The sequence below is a fragment of the Monodelphis domestica genome, chromosome 4 (genome assembly GCF_027887165.1).
Source record: "Monodelphis domestica isolate mMonDom1 chromosome 4, mMonDom1.pri, whole genome shotgun sequence".
Classification (NCBI taxonomy): domain Eukaryota; kingdom Metazoa; phylum Chordata; class Mammalia; order Didelphimorphia; family Didelphidae; genus Monodelphis; species Monodelphis domestica.
In genome coordinates, this window is record NC_077230.1 from 264,215,083 (window position 1) to 264,239,606 (window position 24,524).

A 24,524-nucleotide genomic window follows, 5' to 3' on the forward strand; every position below is an offset into this window, starting at 1 on the left:
TTCATTTTTCCATTAGATTTATATTCTCTTGGGGGGTCAACTAGTTAGCTCAGTAGATTGAGAGCCAGGCCTAAAGATGGAAGATCCTAGGTTCAAATCTGGCCTCAGAACCTTCCTAGCTGTGTGGCCCTAGGCAAGTCACTTAACCACCCCATTGCTGTGCCTTGAAATCAATATACAGTATTGATTCAATGATAGAAGATAAGAGTTTAAAAAAATGATTTTTATTTTCTGTCCACAGAACTCCCAATATTTATTTTCCATATTTATTTCCATAAATATATTAAATATTTTACTTATGGATATTTTAGTATTTTGGATCCTTGACTTTCTCAGTAAGGAGATGACTGTCATTGATGCTGATCACATTCACAATTCTTTTCTATGTCTTTGCATAAAATCTTCCTTTTGTGTTACTTTTCCCATAAAAATCTTCATTGATAACAAGTCACAGCCTACCATATATTTTCCATTAGCCTTTTCAGATCCCTATTATCCTCCAATTTAGTTCTTACAGGCTTGTTGACTGAGACCAGTTTAGTTAAGTAGATTAACCCATTACCTGAAAGGCAGGCACAAAATAAAAAATATTTTAGCCATGTTGACCCTTTAAATAGTTATATTGATGATCTCCAAATATTGTACCTATTTCAGTTTCCCCTGTGGTTCCTTATGTGCTCATTAAATTACATGTAGCAAAATTATATTAAGCCAAATGGATTTAGGAAACTTTAATAGAGTTGTGTATTATATTGTATAGACTTGCATGTACATTTGGATCCTTAAAAATGTGATGTGAATTTTAAATAGCAATTTATTTACACTGCTAGATTTTTATTTATTTTTTAATAATAGTTTCTGAAGTTACATGAGTGCCTATAAAAATGTTGGGGTTTTGTCAAAAGTTTCAGTCTTGGAATATTAACTAACAGTGAAAGGGAATACTAAGAGGCTTTTCTTATAAAACAATCCATTAGAGATTGTTTTTAATGCTATAAAGAATTTTGAAAGATAAAGAACATTTCAATACATATTTTCCCTTTATTTTTTAATCAAAAGATTTTTGTTTCAATCAAGATAAAAATTTCCATGATATTAAGGGGCAAACCAAAGACACTTCTTTCCTTATGCCTTTGCCATTATAATTGGAGTAAAAATTATTCAGAATTAACTATTTTACTACATGTTGGTACTAATCTGCAATCTTTTCTCAATAGAAATTCCAGTTTTTCTGTATTCTCTTTCATTATTCAAGTCCTTCATTTTACATTCTTCATAAAAAGTGAGGTTTTGTGGTGGGCAGTTTGGAAATCATTTAATGTTGAATTTTCTTTGTAATATTTAGCCATTATAAGAAAGCCAGCTGTCCTGTAGCATTTGGTGTGATGTTACAGTTTATTAGAACACTTCTCCCTAGCCATCTCTCATAATCTTGGGAATTAGAACATCTTTTTGTTCATGTCTGAAACGAGTCTCTTTGGCAGCTGCAGCTCTACATTGTAGAGAAAGGAATATCAACTTCTTTCTACCAGTCTGATGGGGATATTGAACCATATAAATTGACCTTGTGATGAAGTCAGTCAACAAGTATTAATTGTTTATGATGTGTCGGACTCTGGGGACACAAAGACAAAAATATAAGTCCTTGGCATCAAAGAGTTCATGTTCTAATGGGGAAACAGTCCACAAGTTACTATGACTATACAGAGAAAGAATAAGATGTCCTTCAGAAGGGATAATTTGAGCTGAAACTTTAAGGAGGCCAGGGAAGGTAGGAGGCAGAAGTTATAAGGACAATGTAGAAATAGGGTACAGTCAGTGCAAATGCATGAAATTGGAAGATGGAGTATCATGTACAAGAACTATTGAGTAAGCTAGTACATGTGGAGTATAGAGAGCCTGGAGGAGAGACTAATGTATAAGAAGGTTGGAAAGGTAGGAAAGACTTTAAATGACAAACAAAAGGACTTAATATTTGATCCTGGAGCTATTACGGATCTCCTCAAGTTTATTGAGTGAAAGTAGGAGTGATGTGGTTGGAGGTTTTTATATTTGATCCTGGAGGTAAAAGTGAGCCACTGGGGTTCATTGAATAGAGGAGTGGTAGGGTTTCACATATAATAAATCATATTAGCATTAGTGTCTGTAGAATCTATTTGTTCCTTTTTTCAATTCTGGGAGTAATAAATTAATCCAATGAGGATTTGTTTACTTTGCGAATGATTCTCAAGATAATCTTGATATATAATTCTTGGGATCTAGCCAAAGATCCTTTTGAGTTCTGACTGGAGATGTTTTATTTTTTTAGGAAAATCTCTTGTGTAAAAATTCCAGAAAAAAGTGTGTTATTTTTTTTGGTATACTTTTTTCAATTCTCCTATTCCCAAGTGATTTAATTATTAAATATATAGATACAAAAAATTAAAAAAGATTAACTCAGTTTGTTGATGAAATTAATCATCTAATTAAATTTCCAATACTGTTAAGGAGAAATTTGAAATGATAGATTTCAAGAGATATTGAATCAAAATAGAAGAAAATATGCATTATTTCTTACCTCTGCATTGTACCTGTACAAAAACCATTCATTTCTTAAGACATCAAGGCCTCACAAATGCAGAAAAACAAAATATATTCAACAATCGAGTCTTAAGAGGAAGAAATTGAACAGACTATATACGTGAATTTTCAAGAAGATAAAGAAACTCAGAATTAGATGGCTTTACAAGTGAATTATATCAGATTTTCAAAAAACAATTAATAAAATTGCACAAACTCTTTGCAAAAATATCAGAAGAAAGGTTCTTACCCAGGACTTCTTTAGCACAGATATTATCTTCATTCCTAAAGTAAAGAGAACCAAAGCAGAAAAATATATACCAATATCCCTAATAAACATTAATGAAAAAATATAAATAAAATATTAACAAAGAGGCTAAAGCAACATGTTACAAAATATTTTAGCAGCTCTTTTTGTAGTGGCAAAGAATTGGAAACTGAGAGATCTATTACTTGGGGAATGAATGAACAAGTTGTGGTGTATAGTTGTAATGTTCTGTTATTGCTCCATAAGAAATGACAAACATGATGAGTTCAAAAAAATCTGGAAAAGCTTACCTGAACTGATGCAAATTTAAGTGAGGAGAACAATGTATACAGTACAATGATCATCAAAATCACAGAATAGAAAGTAAATCCATGAAAATAATAAATACTTTTATATATAATAGCAATAGTTTTCAAGAAGAAATAAAGAAACAATGTTTATAATACTTGACAATCTGCCTATTGAGATACATACAAGAGCTATAGTAACTACAGCTACATACTGTTGTTTAGAGACTACCCCTTATTCCTCTTTGATGGATCTCATTTAGGTTATTCCTTCATAGGTATGTCCTATAGGGCTCTATCCTGGGCTAAATTGTCTTCTCCCTCTATACAACTTCACTTTGTGATCACATCAGCTTTTAGGGATTTAATTATCACCCTGATTCCAAAGGATAAATAATGAAATACTGCTTATTGATAGTAAAGTGACAGATTTAGATTGCAAAATGAGATAACTTTATTTTTGTATGATCAATTAGTATTCATTAAGCATCTACTCTGTGCCAGGCACTGTACTAAGCTCTTAGGATATAAAGAAAAGCAAAAGACAACCCATATGTTCAATAAGCTCTCATTCTACAGCCAATGGGGGAATTTGTTTTGCTTGGCTTCATATTTGTTACAAGGAATTTGTCATTTTTTTCTCTTTTTTCCTTTGGGATTAGAGAATGGGGGAAAGAGAAAATAGATTTCTATTTTAGAGGTTTTTTAAAAAGAGGTTGGGGACACTAAGATGTTGAATGTTGCATGCACTTTCATATAAGGTTAATTTATCATTTTACTTTGTTATGATAGACCTCAAAGAATTGGATAATTTAAGTGTTTATAATGCAAAACCAAAACATCAACAAAACTTTTTAAAAATACTTATTGAAGATAGCCAGAAACTAACATCAAAGGCCAAAGCAGCCAACTTCTGAATAGGAAAATCTTGCCCTATAAATAGAGTTGAATAATGAAATCACTTGACTGTTTATTGAAGAAATAGAAGATAATACTTTAACTCAAAACCATATTTTGGTCACACTGTAGGCTTCTTAACTTTTTTTTCCTTGGTATAATCTTAAATCGTGGTTTTCAAGAACCTCTAGTTGTTATAGCAGCCATAATGTTGCTACTTGTAAGCTACAATTAATATTATCTTTAAATTATAAGTTTTACTAATCATAAATAAAAATAATTGAATAAAAACAAAGAATAGAAAATCTTATATAAACCCTTATTTTTAATGAGGTAGAACCAAGAAACAAATTGCTTTTCTATATCCCATTTCATATCTGCCTAGAATTCTGTATAAACTACATTTCAGACTTTTAGTTATTATATAATAGAAAAGAATAATAGACTTTGAGAGAGAGTACACTAGAATTTTATTCCTTTAATCCTAATAGAACAAGTTATTAAAGTTATCATGTACTTTATCATCCTCCTCATTATGTCATCCTTCAGTGAGAGTTGTAACAATATGAGATCATGGTGTTAGTGACTTGTGATATTTTTGATTCTGAAGTGTGTTATATGCATAAGAATTTAGAATTCCACAAAATTGGCAAAACTGGCAAAATGTCAGAATATTTCCCCATTTTGAGGAAGGCAAAGTTCATCACCCTGAAGAGTAATATTTGATCTGACAGAAAGTGAATATCTCTTTGTACTTTATTGGATGAAAGGAGTGATGAATGGGAAACAAAATCAGTAAAATAGAATATTTGTGAAAATATCTAGCACCACACGATGATATTTAACATAGGCTGAAGTCCATAGTTTTGATGGTATGCAATTGTTGATGCAGTGATGAGAATTCCTTGAAGTAAACTAAAATCATCCTAAAGTATCACCATTTATCATTTTAAAAGTAATTCTTATTAATTAGTGGAGGCTAGGTGACTCTGTGCATTGAATGCTGAGCCTGGAGTCAGAAATGAAGCCCTGAGACCAAATGTGGCTTCTCAGACATGAGCTTGCTTTGCCAAATCATTTAACTAATATTTGAGAAGGAAATTGGAAACTACTCCAGTATCTTTGTCAAGAAGACCCTTGAATCACAGGGTCATGAAGAGTTAGACATGACTTTATATAAGGCATTTAAAAAAATACTCGGTTTATAAAATTTATCATGTCCAGTGGCATTCAAATAGCTTATTGTTTTAAAATCATGTGTTGGATTTTTATACCTCCCTAAATGGCACTGTGAGGATTTTTGAAGGGTATGGAGATAGCAAATCTCATAAACATTCATATCACATGGATTTTTTTAATTGGGAAAAATTATTAAATTGTACTTACTGTGCATGAACACTTTTGAATCATATGTAGAATACTTTTAATGAAGCTTTATTTGGCTAGTCTAAAGGTGGTCTTTCATAATCTAAACCATCATAGCAAATCCTCAAAGGGTCATCAAAGGTCCAATCTAAGACTCTTCTGAAATATGCAAACAAATAACTATCTAGCTTCTTCTTGGAAACATTACTTAGTCTAACTTCAGCCATTCTGTGGCCAAGTAGAATAAATATAACAGAGTGCATTCTAAAGGAATGTTTTTTCCCCTAAATGATTCTTTTCCCCATCAGTGGAAGGAGTAGGCTTGCCTGTAACCTTTCTTATTTCAACTTTTCAACTGAATTAACATCTTTGGCCTATATACATGGCAGTTAAATACTGTTGGCATTTATTAGAGAAATTGAACCCTGAAACTCTTAACAAGACATGCTTCTATAAATTTAAATACCAAAATGAGGAACTCAATTTCAGAAATGACATTTTTTGTTTGAAGTGAGGAAAATGGAGTTCAGGTTTTGACTACTTACAATTCTTTTAATATTCTATTTTATTATTATCCTCAGCTTTTGATGATGATATAATTTCAACATCTGATGTCTCCAGATATATTGAAGATCCTGGTTTTGGGTACAAAGACTTTGCTAGACGAGGAGAAGAACATTTGCCAACATTCCGAGCTCAGGTATATGATTTCTTTAAAGCAAATCAGAATACTGTGGTTTTAACTGTTTTAATTTTATTGGAAAATAAATTGAAATATGAATGCATTAAGTAACAAACATTCCTATCCAACAAGAATTTATTGAGTATAAGCTATTTAAGAGACCTGTTACTTATTTGCTTTAGTACAGTTTGGGGCATTAGGGTGCTTTCAGGTACTAATGGATAGTGTTAACCAATTATTTCCCTTGCCAGGAACATAATGGAAAGTGAACCTTTTTGATTCTTTGCTTGCTTATGCCTTCATAGATAAAGCATAAATGGAATAGTACCAATAAGTAGAAAATTCAAATTCATCAAAGGATTTATGATCTTTGAAAACAAATTATATTGTTCATGTATTCAATAAAAAGGCAATCTATTCTTTGCTTTATTTTTATTGTCATGCAAAATACAATTCTATATTGGTCACTGTTTTAAAAGCAGGCTCATACATAACTAAAACTCTAAAATAAAATCATAAAAACAAATATATAAAGGTACTTTAAATAACTGAATAATGCCCCTATCCTAGTGGGAGGAAAAGAAAGAAAACAACTCAAGTCCATAGTGATTAATCTAATTAGGTATAGACTTAATAAGTACCAAATAAACCAAAAATTTATAACAGTGGTGCTAATCTGGCTAAGGAAGCCCCAGAGCTGGGACTGGGGGCTAACCCAGGGAACCTCTTAGATGGTCCTGATGGATCAGAAAGTATGCTAATTATGAAAGTCATTTCTCTCAATCTAGGGAGAAAAACAGTTTGGAGGTTTCCAGAGTCACAAACAACTCCAAAAACTTACAAAGATTTCTGATTCTACTTAAATGTTTATATTTTAATATCAACTTCAAATTCTACCTTTATTTCTAATCTGATTTTGTTACAGTGGTTAGTTGTAGGGTCTTTTGGAACTATAGTAGTAATTAAAGTTTGATATCTGTAGTTGACATTCAGATCATACTTCAAAGGAGGTGTTACTCCTCTCTTTTACATTTTTGTCACTCTCACTTATATGTGCTGAACCTCTCTCTTAGAAGAGGTTTATACATTTTTGTTGCATTGAACCATAGCAGAAAATACTGGAAACATAATTATCAGTAAGTTAGCAAACATTTATGAAATCACTAAGTTCCAGGTACTAGGCAAAGCAACTGAAGATACAATTAAAGGTATACAATAGTCACTACCTCTGGGAATGCACAAGTATAATGGGTGAAGACAACAGGAAAACAACTATGTACAAAAAAGACATATGCCAGATAAATAGTTGATGATCAGAGTGAAGATACTAGCATTAAAGAGGTTTGGGAATGACATAATAGAATGTTTTTTTTAGCTGTGAGTTGAAGGAAACCAGGAAAGTCAGAAGAGAAAGAAAGAAAGAAAGAAAGAAAGAAAGAGAGAGAGAGAGAGAGAGAGAGAGAGAGAGAGAGAGAGAGGGAGGGAGGGAGGGAGGGAGGGAGGGAGGGAGGGAGGGAGAGAGAGAGAGAGAGAGAGAGAGAGAGAGAGAGAGAGAGAGAGAGAGAGAGAAAGAAAGAAAGAAAGAAAGAAAGAAAGAAAGAAAGAAAGAAAGAAAGAAAGAAAGAAAGAAAGAAAGAAAGAAAGAAAGAAAGAAAGAAAGAAAGAAAGAAAGAAAGAAAGAAAGAAAGAACTCATTAATTACAGGCATGGCTGGCAGTCATTGAAAACAGAGAAAGGCAACTATGTGGCACAGTAGATAGAGTGTCTGGCTTGGAGATGGGAGGTCCTGTATTCAAATGTGACCTTAGATACTTCCTAGCTTTGTGACCTTGGGCAAGTCACATAACCCCAATTGCCTAGCCCTTGCTACTCTTCTGTCTTAGCATTGATACATAGAATATAAGGGTTTAGGGGAGAAAAAAACCAAATATATAGACTTGGGAGATTGTCTTTAATCCAGGGATATGTGAGATTTAAAATGTTTGAGGTCTTAAACTGTAGTGAGTTAAAATGGTGGAAGATATAAATTGTGATAGATATAAGAGAGGGTGAGTAAATTTGACCGCAGAAATATGTTTCACTACAGTGTCTTGGTTTTTAAATCAAATATAAGGTGGTCGCCAGGGAAATATTCCCAATTATTCAAATACCCAAGTCAATTGGGTTTTATAGAGATTTTAATTAACAATACAATGAGTAATCAAAGAAAGAGAGAGCAAGAAAGGAATAAGTATGAAGGGCCTCAAGCCAATATGGCCTAGACCTGAGTCTTAAGAGAGAAATCAGTCAGTTTTTTAACACTCACCACAAGGTCTGACTAAACAAGGATTCTAGTGACACCAGGCCAGCTCCATCTCAGCTGACTTCACCAGAGAGCCTTCCAGCGAGACCTCCTTAAAGATTGTCCTCCAAGAGCTTCCCTTCTCCAGAGCCTCTCTCAAGAGATTCTTGCCAAGCGATCCTCATCAGAGATCCTCCAAAAGGATTTCTCCAAAAAGATCTCCCCTCAAGAGATTCTGCCTTTTCTTATATAGGGGTTTTTCTCCCATGTCACCTCTCCTAAGTCCCTACATCTACCAATCACTGTAGACGCTTTCCAAAGGACTGCCCATTTGAATTCCTGCTAAGTCGACAAATATCCTCAGTAAGTCTGAACCAGTGAAAACACAGCTGAGTCAACTAATCTCATTAAGACAAAACTTGCCCAACCCTTTTAGGTACCTAGCATCCCATTGCATCAATTCTAAAAACAGGCCTGGCTCAAAGAACTCCTTGCCCTACCATAAGCATGGATCCAAGTACTTTCTTTGTTTAGCAATGAGTTTTCTCCCCTAAAGCAGTCTTAAGTACGGGTGGAGTAGAGGTCCTCCCATTTCTGATCCTGGCGAGTTCTCACATCAAAATGGGGAGTGTTTCTCAGTAGGGAATTTGTTCCAATTAAGAATTCCCCGATGGGGAAATTTTTAACATTCACAAGTCTGAGAGATTTCAAGATTTACAGATACTGGCCCCCTTGCTGTTGTTCATAAAGAATATGTGGAATTCAGAGGTCATAATTAGTTAATTTTCCACACAGGCATGTTAACCCACAAAAGCAGCTCTTCAGAAAATCTTAAATTGTTTCCAAAAAAAGTAAAACAGCAAACTTCAAGAGTAAAATGTCAAATTATCTCGTTTTAAGAAACTGGCTAAATTATGGCTATTTACAAGAGGAAGGAAAAGAATGGAGACCCTGCATATTTTTTATCTGAACTTTTAATTCTTTTAGGACTATACATGGGAAAATCATGGGTTCTCCTTGGTGAATAGGCTTTACTCTGATATTGGTCATCTTCTTGATGAAAAGTTCAGAATGGTCTACAACCTCACTTACAATACCATGGCAACACATGAGGATGTGGATACAACCATGCTGCGAAGAGCTTTGTTTAACTATGTTCATTGTATGTTTGGAATCAGGTAGGTGAATTGTAGTAAATGTGCTTGAAACTATTTAATATTTGGACATAGAGAGTACATTTCTGCCCCAAAATATTGATGGGTTCCCGACAAAAGCAACTTGATGCTGAAAATGTAGATTTTCTGTTTCAAATAAATGCTTGCATTTTAATGTGAATGTAAATATAAAATCAGTGTTTAAGTATGCTATTGGGAGAAGATGGATCAGCAGTTTTATTTTCTGTTGAAAGGGAATAGATAAAATTTGGAAAGACTTACAGGAAGAAAAATTATTAGTAATATTAGCCACTTATTGAACATTGTCTAATGTGTACTCTTTGGCAGTCTATAAAAGGATAGAAGAGATAATCTACTTATTCAATACCATCCTAGTTAAATCAGAAAAATTTTATTGGGTTAGAAAAAATAATAGCAAAATTCATTTGAAAGATTAAAAGATTAAGAATATCAAAGGTCAAATATCAGCCCAATAATGAAAAAGTGTAAAGGAAAGTCTAGCAGTACCAGATTTTATGAAAGGAATATGTGAGTCAATAAGAGAGAGGAGGGAGAGTATTGTGAAATATAAAATGGAAAATTTAGAGTACAATAAATTGAAAAGGATTTGTACAAATAAAAAAAATGCTACCAAGATTAGAAGGAAAGCAGAAAATTAGGGGGAAATTTTTAGACAGCCCTTCAGATAGAGGTCTCATATCTCAAATATGTAGTGAAATTTGTCAAATCTGTAAGAATAAGAGCCATCCCCCAGTTAATAAATGAGCAAAAGATATGAGCAAACAGTTTTGAGATGAAAAAATTAAAGCTTATATGTAGGAATATGAAAAAATACTCCAAATCAATACTCATTTTCTGCTTTCCTTCTAATCTTGGTAGCATTTTTTTTAATTTATACAAATCCCTTTCAATTTATTGTACTCTAAATTTTCCATTTTATATTTCATTATTCATTCATTAGAGAAATGCAAACAAAAGAACTCTGAGGTATTATTACTTTACACCCACCAGACTGGCTAAAATGACAAAAAGTCAGAGGGACAAATGTTGGAGGGGAGGTGGAAAAACAGGGATAATGATACACTGTTATTGGAGCTCTGGACTGATCCATCCATTTTGGAAAGCAATTTGAAATTACACTCAGAGAGTTATAAAACTGTATATTCTTAGACCCAGCATTTTCTGGGTCTGTTTCCCAAGGAGATCAGGGAAAGAAGAAAAGAACCCATATATTACAAAATTTATAGAAGCTCTCTTTGAGGTGGCATAGATTTGGAAACTGTGAGAATACCCATCAATTGGGAAATGGCTGGACAAATTGTGATATATGAGTATGATGGAATACTACTATGCCCTAAGAAATGATATAAGACTAATTTTTTTAAAACCAGGAAAGAACTTTACAAGACAATGAATAATGAAATGAGTAGAACTAGAAGAACATTATACAAAGCCACAGAACTAATATTGGAAGAATAAACTGAGAATGTTATTTCCAAAAAGTGAACAGAAAGATAAAACATGAAAGACTTAATTTATATGAGCATGTTGTCCTCCCTGACAATATTTTAGGTGATAAGGTGATATGAGACGAGTTGAAACATTGTGAATAGGATATATTATGTAGATATGAAGAAAAGTAAGTTAAACATATAGGACATTTGTGATTTCATTTGTGTAATATCTTTCTTCATACATGGAAATGCTTTAATTTGGATTTTTAAACATTTTGAATGATAATTTTTTAAAATGTCAAATAGAGATAGAGGAGATATTTCCTACCCTCAGAGCTTAAAGCTTATAGACTATACACACACACACACACACACACACACACACACACACACACACACACACACACACACAGAGGTATAAAAGTATCAAGTGCTAAGGAAGGCTAGAACTATGAACTCATAAGTGTTGAATGTTATTGATCAGGGAAAGCCTCCTAGAGAAATAATATCTAAACTAGGCTTTGAAACAATTTATGGAGAAATGTAGCCTATTCTAGTCAGGAACAGCTTTATTGTTATACCACTCCATAAATCATGCTGTAACTTTTCTTAACTTTTCCAAAAATTCTTGAGACTGGAATTAGAATTTAAATACTTGGAGTTTTATTTTCTATAATAATTCTAGATTTCTAAACTAAAATCTCAATCCTAGAAGATTTCTAACTAAAAATCAGCATACTTGTCAGAGGAAAAACAGAAAACACATTTTACTTCCAGAAAAAGTAATAGTATTAGCTCTGAAAGGAATCTTGGAGGTGAGCTAATCCAATTCCTTCATTTCATAAATGAGGCACTGGAGGCCAGAGAAGTTAAATGACTTGATTGCCTTTACATTGCTAGTAAATTGCAGATGGGGGCTTGAGCTCAGTTCTTTTGACTCTTAAGTTAATTGTGTTCACTAGGCCACTGGGTGGTGTAAGGAATAGAGTGCTCTAGCTGTGGCATCAGGAAACCATGATATGAATCCTGCTTCAGACACTTACTAGCTATGTGACCCTACTTGAGTCAGTTGACCACTATCTGCCTTATTTTCCTCAACTGTTAAATGAATATAATGAGAGAGAACCCACCTTGCATGGTTGTCATTAGGATCAGATGAGAAAACATTTGTAAAGGGCTTAACACAGTGCCTTGCACACAGCAGACACTTAATAAATGCAATTTCTCTTCTTTTCCCACAGTAGCATCTGTGATATTAATAATTAGTTTTCCTTCTTTGACATGTAGAGGATTCATTATACCATAAAGAATAAGATTGGTAAGAGTCTTTTAAGAGATCCCATGAGAATATTATGAACTTAGTCTAAGAGAAAAGAAGACAAAAAGGGACTTTCTAGAAACTTGAAGCAAGTCATTATTAATAAAGAATTATTTCATAAAACTGTTTTATTGCTTTTTTTGCTTAGGTATGATGATTATGATTATGGAGAAGTTAATCAGTTACTTGAACGAAGCCTGAAGGTTTACATTAAGACAGTGACCTGCTATCCTGAGAGAACTACCAAGCGCATGTATGATAGTTATTGGCGTCAGTTCAAACACTCAGAAAAGGTGAGCCTTTTGTAAGAAAATCTACTCTGGCAGCAGCTCAGTGGCTCAGAGGATAGAGAGCCAGGTAATAGGTTCATATCTGGCCTCAGATAATTCCTAGTTATGTGACCCTGGGCAAGTCACTTAACCCCAATTGCCCACCCCTTACTGCTCTTCTGCATTGGAACTGATATTTAGTATTAATTCTAAGATAGAAGATAAGAAAGAAAATCTCTACCATATCTTAAGATCATAAGTCTAGAGTTTAGAAGGAATTTCAAAGACCATCTAGTCCAGCCTTATTTTACAGATGAGAAAACTGAGGCCCAGAAAGATTAAGTGACTGATACATCTTTATGCTGTATCAGACTTGACAAAATCAAAAGATGGCATATGAAAGTATCCATACAACCAACAAAACTCTCCATACTTAGAGAGTAGAGTTTTGCAAACTTGTTAACTACTTATTAACTATTAAATTCCACTTGTGTCTGATTTACTAATTAGCCTCTTGGTCATACTTTTTGCCACTTGTGACCACACAAAAGGTAGAATAACAATTGCTTTTGAAAGTTTTGTCCAAAGTGCATTCTTCAAAATATACACTTAAAGAAGCCAACATTTCTAAAGATATTTTGTTCAGGGGGTGATCAATAACCTTCTCTCTCAGAGTCTCTATTTTAGATGCTCCATTAAATCTCCAGCTGCTAGACAAAATTCTGGGATCTGAGATAAACTAATTTTGATGTACAGTTCCATTTGACTAAGTTCATCATACAAGATAAAACGTACTTAATGAAAGAAACATGAACCTGAAAGAAATTGTTTGTAAAAGAAATCATATTTTGTCATTGATTTCCATTGTGTATTAGTGAAGGAGATCATTTGGCTATAAATAGAGCAATCTATTTGATGCTAAGATAACAGAAGTATTGTTGAGGATCTGAGGGTACTTATTGTTAGGGGTAGAGGTCAATTAATCAGTCATTGAGCATTTCTGCATTAAAAAACAACAACAACAACAACAAAAACCTCTTACTGTCTGTCTTAGAATCGATACAAGCATCAGTTCCAAGGCAGAAGAGTGGTAAGGGCTAGGCAGTGGGGTGGGGCTGGGGGTAAATGACTTGCCCAGAGTCACACAGGTAGGAAGAGTCTGAGGCCACATTTGAACCCAGGACCTCCTATTTCTAGGCCTTCGATGAGCATTTATTAAGTGTCATTTTGTGCCAAGTTCTGTTCTAAGTGCTAGAGCTACAAAGAAAGAGAAAAACAGTTCCTGCCCTTCAGAAAACTTCCGTTCTAATGGAGAGAAACATGTAAATAACTAGATAAATATAAGAAATATGTAGAGTAAATGGGAAGGCTATCTGTGAAGAGATAGCATTAAAAGCTGGGGTTAGTAGGGGACAGGGGTATCATAAACAGCCCCCTTCAGAAGGTGAGGTATGAGCTCACAGTGTCATATATTGTCCCTTTGTATAGTAGAGACTTTTGTCTGGGCTAAATGTGCTTTAAATAAGAGTACCACCTCTTAATTAGACAAATATATTTTGTTAGCTAAGAAAGAGAAATGATTTGAATACAGTTAAAATTCATTGATTTGAAGTGATTAAGAAACTCAGAATAATCAAGTATAGAATAAAAATATAATATTTTAAAAGAAAGTAATTTGTTACAAGAAATCTTATATTTACTTAGCACTTTAAAATTTCAAAAGAACTTTCATTTTAATATTTGACAACATCTATAAAAGACTTATTAAGCACTTCCTGAGAACCTCTATAAGAATTCTTACATGTACCATGTCTAGAAGGGGCTGTGTATCTCTAGGGAAAGTCCTAGATACTTTTTAGCAGCTTAGATAAACTTCTGTCATGGCTTTTCAGAGAAAGAGGGATGTGTGGCAAAAAAATCAGGCATTTCTAAGTACAACCTGAAGTGAGCAGTCTGAAAAGTATAATCTGAAAGAAAAGAAAAGCGTGTTCCTGCAACTCAGTGCAATAGCAAAATGGGAAATTATATGGTTTAGTGTGAAAGCAAATTGTGGGAAAATGTACCTTATGTAAATTAATTATGTAAAATTAATATTACTTTGTTTAAATAAATGTCATAGCCATTTGCAGCTAGACTAAGCTATCTGTAACTAGTGGCTCTTAAATTGGCCCAAACCATTTTCTGAAATATTTAGAGGCTAATGAAACTATTAAGATTATAACCTTATAAATGAGAAAAGGTAATATAAAGTTCTATTCACTTGAAGATTTACTCTTCTTTGACTAACCAGAACAAAATTCTTTTTAAGAAGTAGTATTATTTATTTTTCTTTCCCAATAACATGTAATAACAATTTTTCAACATACATTTTCTGAAAATTTGAGATCCTAATTGTCTTTCTTCCTCCCTCCCTTCTTTCCCCCTCTTCCTGTGATGGCAAGCAACTTGACCTGGTTTATACATATATGATCATGTAAAAGATATTTCTACATTGGCTATATTGTGAGACAATACTCATATAAACCCCCCAAATAGAAACACACACAAATAAAATAAAGTGAAAAATAGTATGCTTTGATCTGCTTTCAGAGTTATCAATTCAGAAACATATTCTTAAAACCTTAATAACTAGTTTAAAGATATCTTTAACTGAGTTTTGCTCTTAAGCAAAGTATTAGTAGTTTTGGTGTTATTTTGAATAATAACCTTTTGGGGTCCATAAGTCATTCATTTGATTTTTTTAATAAAAATTTTTTATGTTTCAGGCAAGGTTAATGTGACAGAGAGAGAAATCTTTCTACAAATGTACTGGCTCTACACAAGACTGTAAAATTTGCAGATATTTGTGTTTATATATTTAGGAAACATCTTTCTATTAATAATTATAAATCAAATTGTGAAAAATGAATGCAGAATTGCTTGCCATAGTGCTAACAGAAAAAAAATACTTTCCCCCTCAGGTTCACGTAAATCTACTTTTGATGGAAGCCCGCATGCAAGCCGAACTTCTGTATGCTCTTCGCGCTATAACTCGCCACCTGACCTGAAGCATCATTGCAGAGGAAGCGCCACGTCACTGATGTGTGAAAGACCTTTTCACAGAACATACGCACCAGAAGCTGCTTGTGATGTAGCATCAAAAAATGATTCAATTCTCTAGTGTCCAAGTTTAGCCGTGTTTTTTTGTTTTGCGGCTGTCATGTGCAATGATGTGTTTTATTTTTCTTGATGCTTAACATTACTAATGATAGCAAACATAACACTGAAGAGCACTACTTTACATCGTTTCTAGTTGGATTTTTAAAATACTGGTTACAAATCATGACCCTGCTTTGTTAAAGCTTAACTTTAGTGCTTTGAGGGCTGTGTGTGTATGTGTGTATGCATGTGTGTGTGAGTGTTGCATTTTTTGTTTGTTTTCTTCAAGTGTAGGAGAAGCGCTTATGTTCTGTTTAAGCCATCATTGTTCAGGTTATTGGAATGAATCCAGCTAGGAATGTCCCCATCTGGACATTCTCAGATCATAATGCTGTGTCCTAAGGCTGGCAGAGGAAAAGCATGTGCTGGGGAGCCGAGCTACTGCTGCTCGCTGGGTGCTCCTTTGTCTCCAGGAGATTCTTTGTCAGGCACTGGTTTTTCTACAGCTATTGGTGATATCGTGAAATGTGATGCAACCATTGTCCACAATTTAATGTGAAATTAATCATGATGAATTCTATAGCATGCTACTGAAATGCCAAATTCAGCCATTTTCCTTTTGTTTGTGCAACAGAAGTTTTAGTTCTCCATTTCAGCTGTACATAGTAAAGTGGAATGATGCACAATCCTTTCTATCACTGACAGTAACCCTCAGTCTTCTGAAGGCATGAGTGCTTATAGTGCTGCTTACAGTTCAGTTCGTGGGCACCTATAAACTTTCATACACACAAGACTGACCAAAAATTTTTTCTTTGCACATTTTTCCTTTCTCACACTGCTTTTCTCTATGGCGAAAAGCAAAGGAAGGCTAATATATTTTTCCTGTTAGGTTTTTAGGAATTATTTCCCATAATTCTCATTCATTTAATAAGTTGAACAGTTTATTCAAAGGTAAAAAAAAATTGTGTTTCTATGCATTAATGTGAGTGAACAAAAAAAAGTGCAATATGTTTTTTTTATTAAAATCACCAACTTTCCCCCTATTATGTCACTGCAAAAGTGTCCTTCTAACTATAGCCATAAAGAAATTGAGTCAAATTTCTTTATTGCACAAGGCTTAACTTTTCTGTTTTACCTTACTGGAGTTGAACAATCTGCTCTTAAAATGCCAAAGCATCCCCTTCCCCAGAAAAAAAAGCTCTTTAGACAATGGAGAATATCCAAGTGGGGGGAAGTTAGCTGCCAAAAAGTCATCTTTTAGCATTTGGTTTTTGTTGCTTGACTAGACTATCTTCCGAGAGCACAAAATGTCTGTGTTTATAGCTTTACTTTCTGTTGTGTGGATGAATCAGTGAAGTGCCTCAAGAGATGCTTACACCTATCCAGTAGGACACAACCACACTGTTCAAGTATTCTGGGGTTAAAAGTGACTTGATTTTCTTTTTTTACATATACAGACTTTCTAAAAGAATTTTCAGTTTTCCATGGAAAATATGTGAAAACCCAAATTACCCATGGAGATTTCATTTGAGACTTCTTAATTTTGGTCATCTTCAAGTAGGATAGGGCTAATTTTTTTTCCATGCAATAATCATGGATCCATAAGTTACTAAAATCAGTTCTCCCCCTTCCATTTCATCATTCCTTTCCTGTGACAAGACATTAGGTTCTTTTGTTTTGTTTTAGTTCAAGATAAGAAAATGAAAAAAATGATTGTAAATGTAATATCAGCTCAGCATTTGGGAATTGCAGACTTTTGCTTGAAATCTTCCTTGTGAGGAAAAAATCATAAATTTTTATGAAGACAGGGTGGTTTATTTAAAGAGATTACTCAAAGAAGTGCATACCAGAAATCTCTTCTGTTTTTTTTATTATATAGACTATATTTTGACTTTATTCATTATCACATATATAAATATATATACACATATACACACAATTAACAAATGTTATTCAGGAGAATGGTGAGAGGCAGACAACGACCACATAAATGTCAGTTTGACTTAGTGACATAGATGTTTCAAGTCGAGGATACCTAGTGCTCTTGACATTTAGGATTTTTTTCAAGTGAAGTTTCTTCAGTTAGTAGCCCCACTCTTATTACAGATAAGCTGTACTGTAGTATAAAAATTGTACTTCAAAGACATGAAGGGAAGAGTTCTCACAGATCATCAGAGGAGCTTTTAGAAAACAGGGTGTGAAACAAGGTTCAGGTAACTAATATAACCACCTAACGATAGTTTTCTTGCTTGAAACTGAAGTAGTTGGAATTGGGACTATGGAAATATTAGTGCCTTTACTGGATCTCTTACCTGACAGAGTTTCCTTTGAGCTCAGCATTCATTTTGTCAGTGATGGGAAAAGTAGACATGGAATTATTACTAGAAAATAAAACTATTTCTTTGTGAACCTCAAAGAATCAGCCTAGAGAAAATGATTTCTGAAGGTGGCAAAGCACCTTCCACAATGCATCATGCACAGCATTGCAAGTGGTGAATGCCATATCACATATTATGAATTTGCTGTTACTTTTCTGCATAGATTGCAAACTTGAAATTCTGATGCGGATTTCCAGGGTGGTATTTTTTCAGAGTTTTGAATTTACTATGTAATGATTTATAGTATAGCTTTTATACTCAAATGTAATATTTTTAAAATAGACATTTGTTCAGAATAGGTGTAAAGTTATGATTATACCATATGCTTACCTACACCTTGGGCTCACATTGTGCCAAACTTAAATGTGCAAATGGAAGTTAAAGAAAAAAATACTCGTGTGAATGTGAATCCTTCAGCTTTGTTGTTTATGTTCTGAAAATTCATTTTAACAGTCCCTTGAAGCATATGCTCAGCTATCCTAGTTCACCCCAGTAAAATCTAAGATCCTCAGCTGATAGGTAGATAAAAGTTGATTTTTAATCAGAGTGCTTAGATGAAGGAGGAACTAGACAGATCTAATAGAATCTTCCAATCAGATAGACTTTGAATTAATTCATAAAATAATTAGAAGGGAGGGATGATGCCTTTGAAAGAGAACTACTTGTTAACACGCTTCTTTGAATTATGTTCATAGCCAGCCCCCGAAAAGGATCATAGCTACATCTTGTGATAATATTATGATGCTCAGAGACAATTAAGGTAGACTCTTGGGGGGAAACTACTTGCCTTTCATTGTACATTTTACAATGCCAAAGCAAAACTAAATTTAACAAGCTTAGTCTTATTCATATCCTCTTGTTTAATTTTTTAAAAATACTTTTCTATGGGAGTTTACATTTGAAATGTATTTAAAAGCCCACAGCCACTTTTTTCTTTCACACCATAGACAGTTTTTCTATGACCAAATCTCTTCTTTATCTGCCTCAGTAAAATAAAAATATTAATGAATGTTATTGAAAACAGCATAGTTGGATGGTCACTGTTTTGAGGCAGTTTGCATGCATATAAAATAGTAACTTTTTATTGAAGCTTTAAGGATGCATCAATTAGGAAAAAGGTTAAATTTCAGTGCATGTTATAGAAGTGATTTTGCACTCTGGTGGTCAGATGAGCTTATTTTGTTTAAAAGAAAAATTGTAAATCCTTATTTCTCTGGAAAAGCAAGACCTTAAATTCCTCTCTATCAAATAGGACTTAAATTTCTTATGCAAATGATATGGTCTTGCAAGAATAAAAAGTATGCAATGGGAAAATAATGTAAATGATATAAATAGAATACTTTTATAGATATAGTTTAAGCCACAGAAACTACTTTAAAAAAATAAAGAGATACATGGTTCCTCTATTCAGATTAAGTTTTAAATTGTGTAAAATTTGTATGGTAAGAATCTTCTCTATTCTATTTCCCCTGTGAAATCTGGGATTCAAATTTAGCAGTCTCTTCCCCAAACAGTACAGTAATGTGAATGTATTCATCTCAGTCAACAGAATGTGAGTGACTGTTAAATATGGAGCTCATTTTAGTATTCATTTGGCTTACTTGGCAGAGTGTGCTCAGTAGTTTCGAAATTTAAGACAGAGATTGAAACAGGTTATGGACATGGAAGCACCATAGTAGAGCCATGTGAGGAAGGAATTCCATCCAGCATTGCCTGGAGTTGGAAATGTTTCAGGGAACATTTGGAATATAATTCTTAGTGTATGTCTGTTCTCAGTAGAGTGCATGCAAGACAGAAATAAAATGTTCAGTGTGGGAATCCTTCATGCATATCTTAAACTTTCCTGCCTGCTTTATCTTCCTCCAAGTGCCTCAGCCTTTCACCTGCTTCCCCTAGCCTATCTCATCCCCAAACTATCACCAGCCATCTGCTTAGAGCCACCAATTCCCATCTGTCTTCATCCTTCCAGAAAATGACTTTGTTCCATTAAACTTCTTCAATCCCTTCACCACCCGGCTATCTTGTCTCAGATTTTTTCCACCACCCAGACTTTGTCCCCAGAAACCATACCTTGTCTTAGCAAGCACTAGACTAAACTTTCTGGACACTTTAGTAAACTTTTTCTGACCCTACAGATCCCAACCTGCCAATAGTTCTCTTCTCCTCTACCTCATCTCTGAAGAGAGTATTAATCATTAGTGTCCAGCATTTTTGTGGATTTACTTTTTAAAGAGATAACCAGTTATTCAGGAGTACAAAATTTCAGGTTGTATATTTTTTTAAAAAGATTTTTATCTTCTACTGAAGTAGGAATCTTATTCATATATAACATAGAACTTGAAATAATTCAACAGTGCAGAATTTTGAGGGGATTTGAAGTCATCATCCTAACTGGGGTCAATACCAGAGCAAAAACATTAATCTTTATAAAGTTATTAGAATTTAAAATTTTTCCCCATTCATCAGTTTACTATGTCATATTTTGGAGATTTGAGAAATCTACATCTTACAAAAGTATATTGTTCCAAAAATTCATTTATAACTTGGTTGTGTGGAATGGAAAACACTTCTCATAGAATTATGGTGCTTAAGATCTCAGGCTATTTCACAAAAGACTGCTTAATTCACAATGTAAAATACACATAGCGACATATTGTGTTAAATAGACTTTTTGGAGCTATCCTGGGAATTCTCTCTCTATCGCGATCTCTGTCTGTCTGTCTGTCTCTCTCTCTCTCTCTCTGTCTATCTCTCTCTCGTTCTCTCTGTCTCTCTTCTCTCTCCCCCCTCCAAAAAAACAAAACAACACAAAACATTACACCATTTTTCTATGTGAAAATGTGTTGTATATCAAGAAAGTAGTGCTCTATGGAATGTTTCTCCTCCAGCAAAGGTTTCAGGTGTCTTCAGGAAGTGTCATCAACAAAGATTCTTGCACTTGAGGTATCTAAAAAGAGGCCTACTGCAATATAGGCTTAGCTATTTACGTGTAAAGACCTTCCTAAATGAAGTAATAGGGGGAGTGCAAGAAGTAAGCATTTTTTAAGTGCCAGATGTTATGCTAGACCCTAGGGGATACATAGAGAGAAACAAAATAGTCCCTGCCCTTGAGGAACCTAGAGTCTATCTCATGAATATGTCTTACTTGCAGAAAAACAATAAACCAACCATTATAGTTTGGATAAAACATGATCCTGTAATATTTGGATATTATTCATTCTCACTAATGAAGAACTCACTCTGACTGCAGTCAAATAAGTCAATCAGTAAACATTTATCAAGGGCCTACTATGTGCCTGGCACTGCACTAAGGGTAGACCTCAAGAGGCCAGGAACAAATTGCTGGTCCATTTTGGGAGAAAGATTTAACAATGCCTAAGGAGCTTATTTTTACTAAAGCAAGTCATAAGGTATTATAAACCTATTATGGATGCCCCACGACAAAGTATAGATTCAAGAAAACAAAGGAGCCCATATTGTTGGGATTTTGATTCTTTTTTCAGTGCCTGTGGAAATCCTGGAAATAGGACAGACTGTAAAATGGCCTTTAGAACAAATAACTATTTTACAGCTCATAGGACACTTTGAGCATTTTGAAAAATCGAATGATGATGGTTTTAGTGCTGAAATTTTATTCAAATGTTGGAGTTTCTTATACTCGTCAACTTAATTTCTTGAAGGTGAATGCACAGCAGAGCATATGTAAACACTTCTTTAAAGGAGAAAGATCCATTTTCTATATTCCTAACATGAAGTATTAGTTGTGAAGCCTGACTGGCTTTACTGCACATGTTATGAAGCTTGCTGTTGAAGTTGGCTAAAGATCTTTTCCTGAATAAGGCTTCTTCATAAACTTATAATTGCATGTCAGATTAATTAGGCTATTTTCTCCATTTGGTTAAGAAGCCACAGTCAGGGAGAAGTAGGAGGTAGGGTGGAGAAGGAATGACAGTTGGACAGCTAAGTGAACAATTTTCTTTTGTAATGTTTGAGAAACAACTTCTTTGCTGAATTTCACTGGTTCTGTCAATTGTGTAAGTTAAAATGAAATGTTTCGTGATGTTCTCAAATGAAAAATAGGCTGGACTTTTGTTCAGTACAAAATCATTTTGTTTTGTGGTCACAAGAGCCCTCCTCCCCTCTGCCTCCAGCTTTCTGTTTCACATTTCCCTTATTCCCTCTGCTACCTAAAATAGGACAGTCACAGAAAGCAAACTACATGGTGGTTAGGAATTTTCCTTATGCTAATAGGACAGGCAATCCACACACAGTCTATACAAGGCAAAGAGACATGTCTTAGAAACCTGGGCTGTTGTCTCGATACTTAGATTAACCTCTTAAAACCTGATAATACTTTTCCTGATCATGGTAGAACTGGATGTATCCTGTAGCTTATGATAGGATTTGAACTTGAAATTCTTCTTGTTACTGATTTTGCTGAACCAGCTACAATAATGAATGTATATATTAAGACTTTGTAGCTGATATGCAAATCAAAATCAGATTGCCAACTTCTTGACTTTTGGTTTTAGACGTGGTTTTATCCAGAAGTTGTAAGCAATAGATGTAGCATGCTGTGAACGTCTATTATCTTATATTCTTTAATTCATCAGTATTAATACAAATTCTCTTTTGTGTTCCTTGGTACTTTTTATCCAATGTAATCAGAAGCTGTGATGTTTTGCCTTTGTAGTCCTGTGCTTTGTTACTGTAATGTTTAATTTTGTTTTTTATGAAGCACGTGACTTTGGGCTAATGTGAGGCAGATGGTGTGATCTTTATGACTGCCATATTATACTACATAAGGTTTCAAATTAGAATAAGCTTTTAACAAATAGACCATTGATGCAATTTAGGATTCACTCATTCAATGCCAAACATCAGTCTTATATTTAATAGTTTAAATTCCAAAAGTAGCAAATGACATATCAACAGCCACTTTCAAATTGCCCTTGCTATAAGCAAGCCTGCTATACATAAAGTCTAATGTAGTAGTTTAATGATATGCCTTTACAAATCCTGTGCCCACTACATGAGTCAGCGGTTAAGTAAGACCTTTTCTTAGGGGAACCATGAGAGCTTTTTGCATAACTAGTTGTTGTTTTTTTTCCCTTATGTTGCTGTTTTTGTAACTGACTATAAACTGACATGAACAGATCAGTTGGAGTATAATATTCTAGTGCTTTTTAGTCTGAATTTCTTTGGGGGAGAATGGTAGTATCATTTGACCAGATGCAGAAGGAACTGTTAGTGAGAGTCAAGACAAACAACATTTTAAATAAAGGAATTGTGTATTAACATGTTAACAACAATTCATAAATCTGCACTTTTTATGACATTTTGAAATTCTATTTATAGGTACGGAACAATGGGGTTTGTTAAACTGTATCACATTTATACTTGCTGAAATTTCTTTCATTGTTATTAGTAGGAATTTTATTAGTTCAATAAAATTGGCAAAACCAACCCTGAATATTTGTCTTTTACCTGCTTACTGAACATTCATAGCTGAGTAAAACTTGTTGCCATAGTTCTACCTTGCATGATTATTTGTGCTCCAAAAGATGGTATCTGATATCCTGGAGGCATTTTCTTCCTCTCTCCTTCCTTGTCCATTATTGTCATGGAGTTTTAAAAAATCATTTGGTGAAATTTACATTAATCGTTTATGAACAAGTTGCATAAAATTTGTTCATTTTATAAATTTAAATGTATAGTCATCACTGAAACCTCTTAGCATGTCAGTGGGTCTTTTGGTGGTCGAGGTGGTGGTGGGACCATACCTGTCATTTCACTGCTATAGAAGACTCCAGGTGAGGGCACTCCCTCTACCAAAACAAGTCAATTCCTTGCTCAGCAACTTGCAGGCTTAGAAAAGTATCTGGGGCCCTGAAAGGTTAGGTGATTTGCCCAGAGTAGATGTCTGAGAAAAAAACAGGACCTGAATCAAATGACTACTCTTGAGTCTACCTTTCTATTGACTTGAAACGGTTCAATTAAAACCATTGTCAGCTAGGAAATCTAGAGATCCCCAGTTTATTTAGTAGGGAGGTAGAAACCCCAGGTTTTGACCTTGTCACAGGAGAGGTTTCCCCCTGATGGAAGGTCTCACTTCACCAGACAATAGACATCCACTTCAGATGGGAGGTAGACCCCATCCGAAGTCAAGTAGCTCTTTTGTCTCCAGAAGCCTTTCCCAGTATATCACACCCTCCTTCCGAGTATCAAACTCAGGACCTTCAACTTTCGAGACTGACACGCTACCTACTGCACCAAAGCTGAAGTGAATGTTTATTGCCTGGTGAAGTGGGACCTTCCCTCGGGGAAAATTCTCCTGTGACAGGGTCAAAACCTGGAGTTTCTACTTCCTTACTAAATAAACTGCGGACTTTTAGATTTCCACGTTGATACCATAGACAGTATCTCACAAAACCTGGTCAATTCCACTAAAAA

General features: G+C 34.3%; 1 protein-coding gene across 1 annotated transcript in view; it reads left to right on the forward strand.

The window, feature by feature from the left end:
• SESN3 (sestrin 3) overlaps positions 1 to 23,544 on the forward strand; it is a 90,331-nt gene extending 66,787 nt beyond the window's left edge. Inside the window, exons 7-10 of the mRNA XM_007494989.2 lie at positions 5,958 to 6,076; positions 9,327 to 9,517; positions 12,435 to 12,579; positions 15,516 to 23,544. Of these exons, the coding sequence (XP_007495051.2) occupies positions 5,958 to 6,076; positions 9,327 to 9,517; positions 12,435 to 12,579; positions 15,516 to 15,602 (542 nt within the window). The 3' untranslated portion in view covers positions 15,603 to 23,544. The remainder of the gene's footprint in view (positions 1 to 5,957; positions 6,077 to 9,326; positions 9,518 to 12,434; positions 12,580 to 15,515) is intronic.
• The last annotated feature ends 980 nt before the right edge of the window (positions 23,545 to 24,524 follow it).